The sequence below is a fragment of the Anopheles cruzii genome, chromosome 3, assembly GCF_943734635.1.
Source record: "Anopheles cruzii chromosome 3, idAnoCruzAS_RS32_06, whole genome shotgun sequence".
Lineage (NCBI taxonomy): Eukaryota > Metazoa > Arthropoda > Insecta > Diptera > Culicidae > Anopheles > Anopheles cruzii.
Window position 1 is genome coordinate 1,917,204 of NC_069145.1, and position 15,719 is coordinate 1,932,922.

General features: G+C 47.2%; 4 protein-coding genes and 1 long non-coding RNA gene across 5 annotated transcripts; 3 read left to right on the forward strand and 2 right to left on the reverse strand.

Annotated features, from left to right (window-relative positions):
• Positions 1-1,228: 1,228 nt before the first annotated feature.
• On the reverse strand, positions 1,229-6,489 carry LOC128271763 (uncharacterized). Its single transcript, XM_053009396.1, has 7 exons — positions 4,992-6,489; positions 4,418-4,909; positions 4,203-4,347; positions 2,724-3,292; positions 2,226-2,657; positions 2,021-2,154; positions 1,229-1,957 (listed from the first exon to the last, which is right to left on the reverse strand). Exons 1-7 carry the CDS (start codon positions 6,300-6,302, stop codon positions 1,327-1,329), a joined length of 3,714 nt encoding a protein of 1,237 aa, XP_052865356.1. The 5' UTR covers positions 6,303-6,489; the 3' UTR covers positions 1,229-1,326.
• Positions 6,490-6,627: 138 nt separating this feature from the next.
• LOC128272068 (39S ribosomal protein L41, mitochondrial) lies at positions 6,628-7,194 on the forward strand. Its single transcript, XM_053009797.1, has one exon. The coding sequence runs from the start codon at positions 6,667-6,669 to the stop codon at positions 7,141-7,143; it is 477 nt and encodes a 158-aa protein (XP_052865757.1). The 5' UTR covers positions 6,628-6,666; the 3' UTR covers positions 7,144-7,194.
• LOC128272067 (DNA topoisomerase 1-like) lies at positions 7,158-8,056 on the reverse strand. Its single transcript, XM_053009796.1, has 2 exons — positions 7,357-8,056; positions 7,158-7,292 (listed from the first exon to the last, which is right to left on the reverse strand). Exons 1-2 carry the CDS (start codon positions 8,008-8,010, stop codon positions 7,215-7,217), a joined length of 732 nt encoding a protein of 243 aa, XP_052865756.1. The 5' UTR covers positions 8,011-8,056; the 3' UTR covers positions 7,158-7,214.
• A 710-nt stretch (positions 8,057-8,766) lies between these two features.
• Positions 8,767-12,185, forward strand: LOC128274673 (zinc finger protein 85-like). Its single transcript, XM_053012941.1, has 4 exons — positions 8,767-8,773; positions 9,510-10,341; positions 10,426-10,568; positions 12,181-12,185. Exons 1-4 carry the CDS (start codon positions 8,767-8,769, stop codon positions 12,183-12,185), a joined length of 987 nt encoding a protein of 328 aa, XP_052868901.1.
• Positions 12,186-14,824: 2,639 nt separating this feature from the next.
• On the forward strand, positions 14,825-15,717 carry LOC128269665 (uncharacterized). The gene is made up of 3 exons (XR_008269202.1): positions 14,825-14,932; positions 14,989-15,100; positions 15,176-15,717. It is a non-coding gene; the product is annotated as an uncharacterized LOC128269665 (long non-coding RNA).
• Positions 15,718-15,719: the final 2 nt, after the last annotated feature.

A 15,719-nucleotide genomic window follows, 5' to 3' on the forward strand; every position in this document is an offset into this window, starting at 1 on the left:
AGTGGACAAATGGTACTTGCGGTTTTCTTGGATCTAAAAAGAGCGTTTGAAACAATATCGAGACCTTTGCTGCTGCATACGCTAAGGCGATTCGGTATTGAAGGAAAAGAGCTCAGTTGGTTCAGCTCGCTACCCTAACTGGTAGAACCCAGAGAACTCTGTTTAAAACTTCTGTCTCAGAATCCATTGACAATACCCTTGGTGTTCCGCCGCAAGGCAGTGTTCTTGGACCAACTTTGTTCATCATGTATGTAAGCGACATGAAATAGGTCTTGTGCTCCTGCGAAATAAACCTCTGCGCTGATGACACAGTCATATTTATTTCGCGAAAGGATGTGAAACAGGCAGCGTCTCTATTAAGTCATGACTTGGTTGCGCTGGATGGCTGTTTAAAATACAAGAAACTCGCATTAAACATTAACATTAAACGAATTACATGGTGATGTCGAGAAGAAGGTGGTTTGGTCAGCTAGATATAGCAATCAATGCGGGACCGGTACAGCGGTTAAGTATCTCGGTGTCACTCTAGACGACGAACTTAAATTCCAAATACAAATCAATCGTTTCTCCACATCTTGACTTTTGTCCAACCATATTGTTTCTCGGCAATCGGACACAAATGAAACGACTACAAAGATTGCAAAACAGAATACTGAGAGTAGTTTTACGTTGCACCGTGATGGCTGTGATGTTGGATGTATTCTTCAATGGATGTCGGTAGAGCAGCGGATAGTATATCAGACTATCAGATATTTATCTATAAACTTCTAAGTGACCTGTTGCCAGAGTATCTAGGAGAAAAACGGACACTCGGACGTTCATCACCCTGTACACACGTAGCGCTCATACTCCAAGAACGCTGAACGGTTCGTCACTTCTCGCCAGGAACTCTTCCTGGTTTTGCAAAGGCATTCAGTTCTACAACAATATGCCAAGGGAGACTGCTGAGGCAGTGGTGACTTCTCTCCAGTGATTGGAAAAGATTGACACCGCCTGACGCAACGATGCAATTTTTGCCGTGCATTCCTAAAAGTTGACGTTGTCTTCCTGTTGTACGCAAGGAATAGAGGAGATTCATTTGAAACTATCCAGGGTATGTCAGCCAAAATCACCATTTCGAAATAAAGTAGGACGGTTTTTCGGAAAAAGTTTTTTAATATCGTAAGATAACTCGCCATCTCAATCCAATGTTGGGGAAAGAGGTGAGCTCATCATCAGTATTGGAGAGTTTATTTCCTGCACTGCGGCGAGAAACTCGGCACGCCATCACATGGCCAAATGAATGAAAAAAAGAAAAATACAGATTGCAAGTCGCGATAGCGAGAGTTAGTAATCCGGTTGATCCGGAACGCGCGGTGTTGCCAGCGATTGGTACTCGTCCCGCAGCTGCGGCGTACAGTCGGTGGTGTCCGGTGGGGTCGGTAGAACCGACGACGGGCCGAGATCGTCCAGCGAGAGCTGCGTATTGAACTGCTGCTCGCCACCGGTGGCCGCAATGTTGTACAGTGACTGCGATGGGTCGTACGATACGCCGCTGGTTCCGGCGGTCGCCGCCGCCGCCGCCGGTTGGCCGGCATCTTCCACAGCTGCCGTGTCTTGCTGGAGGCCTTCTGCTGGATCCTGCTCCTGCTCCTGTTCCGGCTGCTGCTGCTGGTCCACTTCCTGCTCATCATCGCGCCGAACCAGTCCGAGCATGTCGAGCATGTTGCGCTTGGACGAGTTGGCCGCTTGTGCCGCTTCGGCCGACGAGAACACGGTCCCACCACGTTCGCACGCACTCAGGTGTCGGGCCAGCGCGTTGCCGTCGTTTGAAGAGAACCCACAGTTGCAGTGCATTTCCGCCGCGAGCGTAACACCGCTCTCGGACGATTGTGCCGCGGAACACACTACCGAGTGATTAACTACCGACGGCAGACAGGCCGACTGATACGGACATTTGACGCACTGCAGCAGTCCACTGTGAGTTGGAGAGATCATAAAGTTAGTACCAGTAAATTGGGCAAACAACGCAGATACCTACATAATGTGATTGAACGAATCGTAATCGTTGCCACACTCGAGGCAGACGCTACCGCACTCCATGTTCAGCTCGAGCGCACTGTACGCCTTGACGACGCGATACGTGCACAGTTCCTTCAGAACGATCGCTTTTTTCTGCCAAACAAGAAAAGAGGGGAAGTGTCACGGCGGGCGGTGGATTGCTTACGAGCAGCACGAGTTCTTACCTTCGGCCGGCGAATTTTTGTTTGAGAATCCGTCGTTGGCAACGGCTGAACGTCGGTCGGCTCGCAGGAGCTGGACACGTGATCGAAGATGCTGTGAAACTTGTGCTCACCCTTGCTGAGGAAACTGAGCGCACACTTGTGGCACCGTTTCGAGACCGTTTTGCTCGAGTGGCGGCCCAGGTGGTGCAGGAAGTCGCGCAAAACCTTCCCGAGGGCCTCGGGCCCATTGGCGGCGGCCGTTGCCGATACCATCTTTTGACACCACGGACACTGGAGCAGCGTGGTGCGCTGGTGGCGCGCGTAGAAATGATCGATCGTTACGCGGCGCGACGAGCTGCGGAAGTCGCACCCGGCGCACCGGTACGGCATTTCGAGCGAGCGGTGCCACTTGGCCATGTGACCCGCCAGCACGGCCGCGGTACTGAAACTGGACTGTGAAGAAAAGGAGAAAATCAGATATCGATCGTGCCGAAGACGGGGGGGGCCTGAATATTTTACCTCACAAATGAGACAATTCAAGGTTTTGCCATAAGCACACTTCGTGTCGAGCGGATGGGCCACGGAATGGTGCTTCGTTAGGGCTTCCTGGTCGCCCAGGTACTGCAAGCAGTACCGGCACTGGAGGGCCCCTTCCTGCGACCCTTCCGGCGGGTCGTGTGCGTGGCGCAGGAAGTGATCCAACAGATCGACGTTGTTATCGAACGACAGCTCCGGGCATTCGGGGCAACCCAAGTGCAACCCTTCGGACGGTATGGCACACTCCTTCAGCGCACTGTCCACGCCCGTGCAGCCGTAGTAGTAGGACTCCAGGAACACTACGTCGTCCTCACGCTGCCTGCTAGTGGCGGCGGCCGCCGGTGCAGTCTTCTTGAGCGCGGCAGGCAGCGGCGAAGATGGCTTGCTGCCGCCACCGGCCGTGGATCGGGCCGCCATGGAAGCGTGTTCCTCGTCCCGCTTAGCCTTTTTCAGCAGTATCTTTTTTGGCGGTTCCGGCGGAAGCGACGGGCTGGCGGCCGCTTTTCGGCTGCTCGTCAGCGGGCTCGGAGCGACCGGCGATTCGGTGGCAGCTAGGGGCATGAAACGAACATTTGGCAGATCAGTAGAAAAAGTATCTTCCCGCCAAATCGGAAAGGGCTACTACGATTTGACAGTGCTTAGAGACTTTGGCAACGCCTAACAATTCGTGACGGCGGCGTGGCGGCTGTCTAGGCTGGTGCGTGTCAAATGTAATGGAACAGTGTTTATTATTTTCCTTTTTCATATACAAAAACGCTCATTATCGATAACGATCATCACTTGATTTCTTTTTCTTTTCCCTCTCTTTCGATCGCGCAAGACGGATTTTTCTCTCTCTATGTTCTAGGGGGGTGCGGTGAAGTTTTCAAAAAAGAGTCACTCTTTAACTTCTAATCCGCTGAAAGAAGAAAAAAGAAACGAAAACAAGTGATGCGTGAGTGATAACCAATAAGCGATAACCACAGCGACTGAACTGAGCGAACTTTCACGAATTTGTTTCTACAAAGCACAGTTGGTAACACGAACTACGAGAGCCTACTTTAATCGATCGACAGGGGCCATTGCTGACATTTGTGCTGCGATTCATACGTGGTTGATGATGGTGAAGAAAATGTGTTTCAAAAAGGCACCCCGAGCGTAACATGCACGAGTTTGTTTCGAGAGGATCTGTGTGTTTTCTGTGGCCACAATTTAGGGGCAAAAAATCAATATCAAATTGCATCCCTTTTTCTTTTTCACAAACTATCACACAGTAATAATATCACTTTTCACCAACCACTATGTGATCACACGGGCACATGGGTTGCTATGGATGCTGCAACCCAACCCATCCTAAGCAACCTTGCACTGAACTGATGTCGTTCGAAAGGAAATTTCCAACAAACGAGCCTTTGTGGCCCATTCTTAAACGTCAACTGAAGGAAGCGGAATATTGGGGTGGTGGAAAATATGGATACTAACAGCGATCCTTCGGTTTCCGGCCGCGTCTCCCGGGAGTTGTTGTTGGTGTCGTCGTCGTAAGTTGGGCGCGCGAACTGCTCGCCGATGATTGGGGACGCGTCGACACCGGGAGATCCGGCCACTGGCAGAACGGATCAATTGCCACCTGCAAGGATACAATGGGCGCGGTGGATTAAAGACAAAACCCGACATGGGGCATGGCACAAAATCTATACCTTATTTAAACGCGTCATCAAGCTTTCCTTGTTCTCAATCCGAGACTGTTCGGCAATGTGGCGAACAATGTTGTCGAACGCAGTACAGGGCGTGGTGCCGTACATTTCGCGCCACACGAGCTCGTTCAGGAACTGTTGGATGATTTGGCGCGACAGCAGCGACAGCGTGCTCTGGAACATCCGCGGTACGATGCTTCGCAAATAGTTCATCACGTTGGCGTTGCTGGTTTTCTCGTTCGCCTCGGCCGGTGGCACTTGCTGCACGTTAGTGAAGCCCATGCCGACGAGCGTTCCCTTGTCGACGGTCAGATCGGTCAGTATGGTGCTGTTCTTGTGGACCCACACGTCAAGCGGTTCGAGAATTCTCGTGAACCGCTTCTTGTAGCTTCGATCCGCATACGGCGGTGGATCGACCGCCTTCAAGCGTATGATTTTAGCGTCACGATCCAGAACACCCAACACCTCCACCTTTACCTGCCGCGTCTGGCCATCCTGTGGAAGGATGGGGGGAAAGGGAGGACAAGGAATGTGTTGAAAATGTGACGAAAGCTGTGGTGCGATCGCAGTAGTGTACCTGTGTCGTCGTTCCGAGTGAAATGACGCCTACTTCGATGGCTTTTCCTTCGCCACCGAGTTTGGGCATGTGGCGGCACAGGGCCAACGTGCAGACGGAGCGCAGCATGGTGTACAGTCGCTTCATGTACATGTTGTCCACCTTGACCCAGTTGACCACATTGGAAATGCTCGTTTGGCACGCCCAGTGGTACACGAGCTTCAGCAGAACGGTCGGTGCGTGAGGAGAGCCTTCGAAAATCGACCCATTGAAGACGGAAGTAAACTGCCCGTGGCAGCAGTTGCTGATCCACACGTACCCACCGGAGTGCGTGAACTTGGACGCATCGGAGTACATGCCCAGCTTGAGCAGGGTCCCACTGTGCACCGTGCACAGCTGATCGGATTTGATCAGTCCCTGCTGAATCAACCACTCGGTGAACTTGGCCGACGGGTACACTAGGACGCCCTTTACCTTGGCATCGAGCGCCGGCCGATCGGTGGGAGTCCGATCGGCCACCCGTAACGATGGCCGGGCGATAACGACCAGCGATGGGTACGTTTTGCCTTGAATTTTGCTGAACGAAATCTCGCGCGAATCCGCCGGCACATTGCTCGTATCGTCCGTGGTCAGATCGACGATCGCGGACGGTTCGGCGGAAACGGCACGCTTCTTTTCTTTCTCCGTGCCAATACGTAACCCACCGGCGGCCGTAAACTCGGTTGGGCGCACGTTCGGGGCGGGTGATACCGTTTGAACGGGCGATTTCGAGCGCCGCTGTTTCGGTTCCGCCGGCTTTTCCGGAGTTTTGCGCGTCTCCGACAAGTCCCGCGATGTTCCCGGCTTTTCGCGTTGCCTCATGCGCTTGGCCAGTGGCATGTAGTCTTCGTCATCGTCGGCAATCTCCACCGTCGGTGGTGTTCGAGGGCTCGTTTCCTCGTCAGGAGGAACCCCCCCTCGGGGACGCTGGAAGGAACGTCGGCTGCGACGTCGAGTTCCCACCGCAATCGGCGTATCGGGCAATGAAGGTGAGGCCCGATGAAGGGCTGTTGTAGCGGCCGGAACGCACGGTACCGGTGGCTTCCGTTTCGCGAGCGAGCTAAGCGGTTCCGAAATCTGCTCCAACCCCGGCACCGGCCCCAGTACCTGGTAGGCCGTGAATAGTTCGCCGGAAAAAATGTTTTCTCCACCGTGCTCCTGTACGATTGCTTTCAGCCGGTTGCGAACCTCATTGTGCTCCTTTTCGGCCCTCTCATAGGCCGCTTTCTGTGCCGGGCTGAGCTCTTCGACCCAACACTCGAGGTTTAATGTTGGCACCTCCTCCGGCGCCATCTTTGTTTTCGCGCTAGGCGTCGGCGAATTGCGAACAGCGGGTTTCTATGTGTGTGCCCCGTGTGCTTTGCAACACAGTCTCGAGTGAAATTACAGCGAACGCACTTTGCCTCGCAATGGTTGGTGGCCGGGAATTCCGGGTTTAATCTGCGAATATGCCGTATTTTTCACCTCAACGTACTTTTCACAACGCAACCACGCATCATTCACTGGCGTCACTTTCCATCTCACCGATCGCAGTGTTGCCAAACGAAAAGAACGCACCACACACGTGCCCTGACAGATGTCACCTGTCAGTTGTGTTGTTTTTCGATTCTGACAATCCGACCGTGCATAATCTCGGAGATTCCGTGTTGGAAAGAAAATGTTTTTCGTTATTAGGCGAAGCATTTCGACTACCGCCGCGCTGGCGGGCAAAAAAAACTTTCGAAAGTTTCTGCTCTACAACAAGCGCGGCACGAGAATCTTCAAGCAGCGGCGAACCGCAAATCCGGCCCTGTACCCCGACATGCCGATCGACAAACGCGGTGTGCGCGACACGGGAGTGACCGTGGACAATCGGTTCACCGAGATACCGGAAATGATTCCCGAGCTAATTGTGCCCGCTTTGGATGGCTGCAAGTTCAAGCCGTACGTTTCGTACAAGGCCCCGGATGTGGTGCAATCGGAATTCACCAGCCAGGATCTGTTCAATGCTCTGTACGCGCAGAAGATAATCGATGACTGGAAGAGTGGGAAGCTGAACGAGGACGGCAGCCCGGTCGAACCGTCGGCGGATGAAGCCCTCTCGAAGGACGAGGCCTGGGCGAAGGCCCGGAAAACCGGCTCGGATATATTTTAAAACAATCAGCGTCCTTGTCGTTAGTCAATAAATTGTGTTTATTAAACGGTACTCGCTCGCTGCCGCGTGATTCAGAGCAAAGTTTGGCGTAAGCTGTGCAACTTCTTGATCCATCGTGCCATTCGCTCGTCGTCATCGCCTGGAAAGAACTGAACCATGTGCGAGAAGGTTAACCTAATCGGTGTGGCCGGGAATGTTACGGCTCCGACTTACCGAGGGATGAAAGAGAGAATCTTCCTCCAGGGCTTTCGGTTGTTCCGTAGCGGGCACTTTGATGGTTTGAGATGCCAGATCGATAACGATATTGGTGGCCGGTTTCCTGGTGGACACGAACGCTTGAGGAACGAATTCGTCCGCATCCAACTTTTCCAGTTTCGCATTTGTTTCCGAATGGTCCACGAGGCCGGGGATTTCCGCGTTCATGGATTTGAAAACGTACTCTTTCTCCGGAGATTTCCCCGAATTCTTAGACGATCGTGAGCTGCTACTACTCGCACGCGAACTGCTGCTGGAGCTACTGGACGAAGACGAGCTGGAGCTGCTGGATGAGCGACGGTAGCGCTCCCGGTCGCGTGACTTGCGTCCCCGGTATCGATCGCGAGATGTGGACTTTTTGCTGGACGAACTCTTGTAGCGTCGATCATCCTTGGAACGGCTTCGATAGGATGCTTTTTTCTCCTGACGGTAGGACGAAGATGATGTTACCGAGCGAGATTTCGATCGGTTCACGCGTCGGCTTCTGTCGCTGTCCTTTCGACGATGTTCATATTCATATTCCCGTGACCGAGAGCGTTGCTTTTTGCCATGCTTACTGCTTCGATGCGATTTACGAGGCCGGGAAGGCGATCGCGAGTAGGAACGAGGCATTAGTCCCGAGATGGTTGAGTATTTTATTGATACAACGTTTATTATGATCTGGTCTGGTAATGAGACACTCTGTGTTTTGTTACAGACTTTGTCAACGGTTGTTCTTCTGACATTCGGCAGGGTTGCCAATAACAATAACAGGGATGAAGAAAGAAACGAACGGATTTTGTACAGAGAAAAGAAAGCGGGTTTTGAAACATTGAACAAGCTAAATCACGCATTGCAGATCAACACGGCTCCCGTTTAACAAATGGATTCAAACCAAAGCAGCCCTGACCTTCAACGTGCAATCCACAAGCCAGAAAACCTCATCTCAATTTAACAGAACCAGCTGAATTAATCAAACAATAACTAAATAAGTTATGTTTTGTGTCAACGATCCCCAAATATACTACCATTTACAAGTGTTTTTGATTGATTTTTGATTGAATAAAGTAGTTTCTCATCCTCGTACTAAATGATGGTTTAACATTATACGAAATCATTCATTCACACAACTTCGACACACCCTGTAACCAATTTTTTTAGTTTGAAAAGAGCGGCGGCTCTTTCACAGCGGCGGCTCTCTCAAAGCGGCGGCTCACTCACAAGCGCGCGAAATTGGCATCCAGAAGCTGTCAAAGATCGAATGATTGTCAAAAGCCAGAACCAAGCTTTGTTTAATAAACAAGTGGAAAGTGAACGATTTTACAAAATCGCTTAAATAAATAATTGCAGTGAAAATGGAGTCTTCGGCATTGATTAAGAAAGAGAATGATGTTGAGTAAGTCGGTGTTCAACAAGGATTAAAAGGTATAATAGCGACTTATTTTCCAGAAGCGCAAAAATATGTAGACGGTGTATGTCGACTGGTGATGCTTTCGATGCTCTAATGCGCGACGAATCCGGACAGTTTACCGGTCTGCAGGTAGTTAAATTGTAGCAACAGATTTCGCACGTTGTTTTGCAAAAAACTTATGTCTGGTCTATGATACACATACTCTGGTCTATGATACACATATTCTTACAGATTAAGTTCGAACCTGGAATTCCGTCGAATTTGTGTACGATGTGTGGATCGCGTTTGAAAAACCATCTTGACCACTCCGCCGAACAAATGGATGGCACGGAATTGTCAATTAAAACTGAAGTGACCTCACCGGATGCAGCGAAGGATTTGCACTTGAATCAGAAGTGTTATACTGTTCATCAAGCGAATAGGACATATGAATGTTGTGGCCACATACCTGATGATTTATTCGAGGCAGAAGAAAATCGAATTGCAATCAAATTAGAGGACGAAGAGGTCGATGAGCAGCATCAGCTGCAAACAACGAATGATGTTTTGGAACAGGATAACCTCAAAAGCCCTCACAAAAAACAAAAGCTTCATTGTCCTTATTGTTCCGCAGCATATACAACTATAAACAACTTAGACATTCACATACGCACTTACACTGGCAAAAGGCCTTATAAGTGTAAAGTGTGTGACAAAGCGTTCAAGTCATCATGCAGTCTAGGACGACACTCGAAAATTCACAATAAGGACCAACAGCATCAGTGTCCCTATTGTTCATCGAAGTTCGCGCAGTTTTATAAATTGGAAATCCACATCCGCACTCACACTGGCGAAAAGCCATACCAGTGTAAAGTCTGTGATAAAGCCTTCCATTCATCAGGCATACTAACACAACATTCGAAAATTCACAATAAGCGCACAAAGCATCAGTGTCCTCATTGCCCTTCAAAGTTTGCCCGTTTATTTGACCTCAACATTCACCTACGCACTCACACCGGCGAAAAGCCATACCAGTGTAAAGTCTGTGACAAATCCTTCCATTCAGCAGGCTATCTGGCAAAACATTCGAAAATTCACAATAAGGACAAATATCACCGGTGTCCTCATTGTTCATCAACGTTCGCACAGTTATCTTCTCTAAAGTATCACATCAATACTCACACCGGCGAAAAGCCATACCAGTGTAAAGTCTGTGATAAAGCGTTCAGAGCACCAGGCGATTTGGCAGAACATTCGAAAATTCACAATAAGGACCAACAGCGTCAGTGTCCTCATTGTTCATTAAAGTTCGCATACTTGTCTAATCTCAAGATTCATATCCGAATTCACACTGGTGAAAAGCCATACCAGTGTGAAGTTTGTGGTAAAGCCTTCCGTTCATCATCATTACTGGCACAACATTCGAAATCTCACAAGGACCACACAAAGGACCACACAAAGGACCATCAGTGTCCTCATTGTTCATCAAGGTTCAGACAGTTATCTGGTCTACAGTATCACATCCGCATTCACACCGGCGAAAAGCCATACCAGTGTAAAGTCTGTGACAAAGCGTTCAGATCACGAAGCGATATGACAGAACATTCAAGAATGCACAATAAGGACCAACAGTATCGGTGTCCTCACTGTCCATCAAGGTTCGCACAGTTATCTACTCTTAAGTATCACATCCGCATTCACACCGGCGAAAAGCCATACCAGTGTAAAGTCTGTGACACGGCCTTCCGTTCATCAAGCATACTAACACGACATTCGAAAATTCACAATAATGGTCAGAAAGGTAAATAAGAAGGGTAGAATAAGAAAAGTTAAAACTGAAATGTGTAAAATAGCAGTTATCAAGAATTTACAAACAGCAACGACCTGAACCATACCAATGAAATTAATTTTCTTCAGGTACTGGGTTTTGAATAAAATTTCATTTCAATTTCGTTCTCTGGAAATGGTTGAATAGGTTTCTAAAGCAAGAACCTGAAACAGTAACAGGGATGAAGAAAGAAACGAATGAGTTTTTGAAACATTAAACAAGCTGAAGCCGGCAGCGATATATCCTGGACGCTGCCCGGATGATCGTCGAGGAGGGAGCGGATGCGATGCGTCATGGCCGCACGAAACCAAACACACCACGCATCTGTATGGCCATCACTCGACGTGCGCATCGCGTTCAACTGCACTTACTGGACGTCGATAGGTGCTGCGCTCCATCGGAAGCAGGTGCACCCAAAACTGCTGTGAGTCCTCGGCAACTACTTCTCCGGACGCAGGCTGCTATACGAAACCAATCGAGGACTGAAGGTTCGCGACATCACGGCGGGCGTCCCAAACGGCTCAATACTCGCCCTGTGGAACGTCATCCTAGTCCTACGAGCTTTGATGGCTAATCGCTCCGGAGCGACGAGCGGCAGACCCCGCTACGGGCACGGTGGCCCTCCGGCCGCCGGCCACGAGAATAAGAATAAGTAGAGAATAAGTTGGCCACGTTTGCTTTATTGGGTTTACACCTAGTTAACCGTTTGTTGTTAATCACTTTGTTTACCTTTGTTAACCGTCTGTTAACATTCAATCCACAATCCAGTGCCGTGGATGATGATATCAATGTTAACATCGTTGTTCAGACCGCCCAACCATTGTGAACAGTGGCCATTCATAAACATTGGAGTATGTGAAAAAAAATATAAAAAAATCATCTCAATTTAACCAAATCAGCTACATTAATAAAAAAATTAGCTGAGAATATTCCTAAAATACTATCATTCCTAAAAATACTATCATTTACACGTGTTTTTAATTTTCGGTTGAATTAAGTTACTAGATAATGATTTATCATTATTCGAAATCATTATTTAAACTCACACAAACTTGATACACCCTGTAACTATGTTTTTAGTTTGAAAAGAGCGGCGGCTCTTTCACAGCGGCGGCTCACTCACAGCGGCGGCTCTCTCATACCGGCGGCTCTCTCATACCGGCGGCTCACTCACAACCGTAAAGCTGTCAAAAATCGACTGATTGTCAAAAGGCAGATTCCATTGAACCTTTGTTTAATAAACAAGTGGAAAGTGGACGATTTTATAAAATCGCTTAAATAAATGATTGCAGTGAAAATGGAGTCTTCGGCATTGATTAAGAAAGAGGATGATGTTGAGTAAGTCGGTGTTCAACAAGGATTGAAAGGTGTAATAGCGACTTATTTTCCAGAAGCGCAAAAATATGTAGACGGTGTATGTCGACTGGTGATGCTTTGGAAGCTCTAACGCGCGACGAATCCGGACAGTTTACCGGTCTACAGGTAGTCAAATTGAAGCAACAGATTTCGCACGTTGTTTTGCAAAAAAAACTATGTCTGGTCTATGATACACATACTCTGGTCTATGATACACATATTCTTACAGATTAAGTTCGAACCTGGAATTCCGTCGCATTTGTGCACGATGTGTGGATCGCGTTTGAAAAACCATCTTGACCACTCTGCCGAACAAATGGTTGGCACGGAATTGTCAATTAAAACTGAAGTTACTCCACCGGATGCAGCGAAGGATTTGCACAAGAAGTGTTATACTGTTCATCAAGCGAACAGGACATATGAATGTTGTGGCCACATACCTGATGATTTATTCGAGGCAGAAGAAAATCCAATTGCAATCAAATTAGAGGACGAAGAGGTCGATGAGCAGCGTCAGATGCAAACAACGAATGATGTTCTGGATCATGACCCCAAAAGAAATGTTGTTGAATCGATCTGTCAGGATCAGAAAGATCATCCTGTGACAATGGCAGACAATACGTGTGCCGATGATTCAGCAGCAGAATCAATGCAAAATGCCTTGAGTCCCGGAACCCGTAACGTCCGTAGCAAAAGCCGTTTCAAATCCCATAAGCACCACTGCCCTCATTGTTCGGTAACATATTCAGTTTTAAGCATGCTAAAGGTACACATTCGCACTCATACTGACGAAAGGCCATACCGCTGTAAAGTCTGTGACAAAGCCTTCCATTCATCAAGCATTCTGGTAATACATTCAAAGAATCACAATAAGGACCAACAGCATCAGTGCCCTCATTGCACTTCAAAGTTTGCCATTTCATCAGACTTAAAGAACCACATACGCATTCATACCGGCGAAAAGCCATACAAGTGTAAAATATGTGACAATGCGTTTAGGACTTCAGGGAATCTAGCACAACATTCGAAAATTCATCATAAGGACCAACAGCATCAGTGTCCTCATTGTTCATCGAAATTCGCGAGATTATCTAGGCTAATGGATCACATCCTCACTCACACTGGGGAAACGCCATACCGTTGTAAAGTCTGTGACAAAGCCTTCCATTCATCAGTCACACTAGCACAACACTCGAAAATTCACAATAAGGACCAACAGCATCAGTGTCCTCATTGTTCATCGAAATTCGCGCGATTAACTAGGCTAAAGGATCACATCCTCACTCACACTGGAGAAAGGCCATACCGTTGTAAAGTCTGTGACAAAGCCTTCCATTCATCAGCCACACTAGCACAACACTCGAAAATTCACAATAAGGATCAACTGCATCAGTGTCCTCATTGCACTTCAAAGTTCGCCATTTCATCAGACTTAAAGAACCACATACGCATTCATACCGGCGAAAAGCCATTCAAGTGTAAAATCTGTGAGAATGCGTTCAGGACTTCAAGCAATTTGGCACAACATTCGAAAATTCATAAAAAGGACCAACAGCATTAGTGTCCTCATTGTTCATCAAAGTTCACACGCTCATATAACCTAAGGATTCACATTCGCACTCCCTCTGGCGAAAGGCCATACCAGTGTAAAGTCTGTGACAAAACCTTGTATTCATCATTCGTTCTGACACAACACTCCAAAATTCTCAAGAAGGATGAACCTCATTTATCATCACTGTCCATTCAAGTTTGAGTTTATATAAGTTCGTATGGTGTATAAATGGTATGTTTACTGATTCGACGCAATAAAATTAATATTCTGGAAGAAATGGACTCTAAATAAAATAAGAAAGCTTTTATATAGCAAAAGGAAAAAGCATTGAAAAATGGTAAAGATTTATTAAAATAAAGTGAAACTATAAATCATAAAAAAACATTATTTGTTTCTTGGTTTTTTACTTTCGTCTTGAAACATTAACTGCAGATTGGTGTTTTATTATGCTGTTGAATATTAATTTTTTGCTGTACATTACCGCCGATCGGTCCTGGCCTCTTCCTCCTCCTCCTAATAAAGAATCCTGCCATCGCTCACGATTGAGCGCCTTCGTCCACCAACTCGTTACCCTCGCCGTTCTCGCATAGCTGTCGATGCAATCTTGCCATCTCTAATGGGAATAACCTGGACTTCCGCCATTCTCGTGACATTATCAACCCACCGTAGCCTAACGAGGCTTGTACGCTGCACGTTAGTGAGGCTTCTCCATTGTCCCTCGATATATGCGGGCCAAAAATCAAACTGAGAATCGTCCTCTCGGACGCTGCTAGGTGGAAGTAATTAAATTTGGACATTCTCATTGTCCATGTTTCAGATGCGTATGTGAGTACTGGGATGATAAAGGATCTCTATCACGAACCATAAATGTGATCTTGTTCTTGTTTATCGGCAGATCGATATTGTTCGCAGCTTGCGCAATCCCTATTTAGGTCTGGTCTGATAAATTTACGTTCACTGGAAATGTTTGAATAGGTTTCTAAAGCAAGAACCTGAAACAATAACAAGAATGAAGAAAGAAACGAATGAGTTTTTGAAACATTAAACAATCTGAAGCACTGCAGATCAAAACACACAACAAGCATAGTTTGTGATTGATTTTTGATTGAATTAAGTTATGTTCCATCCTCGTACTAAATGATAATTTATCATTTTTCGAAATCATTGTTTAATTCACAGAAACTTGATACACCCTGTAACTGTTTTAAGTTTCAAAAGAAAGGCGGCTCTCTCACAGCGGCGGCTCACTCACAGCGGCGGCTCTCTCACAAGCGCCAGAAGCTGTCAAAAGGCAAAACCATTGAAGCAACCTTTGTTTTATAAACAAGTGCGAAGTGAACAAATTTACAAAACCGACTTAATAAACGATTGCAGTCAAAATGAAGTCGAAGAAGTTCAAGGCATTAATTAAGAAAGAGGATGGTGTTGCGTAAGTTGGTGTTCAATAAGGATTCAAAGATATGATAGCAAATTTTTTTCCTATAGCGTGAAAATATGTCGATGGTGTCTGACGGCTGATGATGCTTTGCAAGCTCTAACGCGCGACGATTCCGGACAATATAAACTTCAAAAACTTTTCGACTTTACCGGTCTACAGGTTGTAAAATTGTAACAACAGGCATCTCACCTTGTTGCACAAGAAAACTGGTCTATGATACACATATTTTTGCAGATTTAATTATCTCCTGGAGTTCCATCGTATTTGTGCACGATGTGCGAAGCGCGTTTGAAAAAGATGGATCGGTTTCGCTGGCGATGCAATGAAAAGATTGATTTGGTCGATAAATTTATCCAACAGCAGAACACAGCAAAGAACGCAACAGAAATCACTCAAGATCATCTTGACCTCAAGACCATCTTGGTCGGCACAGAACTGTCAATTAAAACTGAAGTGACCTCATCGGATGCAGCGAAGGATTTGAACTTGAATCAGAAGTGTTATACTGTTCATCAAGCGAATAGGACATATGAATGTTGTGGCCACATACCTGATGATTTATTCGAGGCAGAAGAAAATCCAATTGCAATCAAATCAGAGTATGAAGAGGTCGAAGAACAGGATCAGCTGCTAACAACGAATGATGTTCTGGTTCATGAACAGGATAACCTCATAAGCTCTCGGAAAAAACAAAAGCACCACTGTCCTCATTGTTCATCAATGTTCGCACCGCCATCTAACCTAAAGAGACATATCCGCACTCACACTGGCGAAAAGC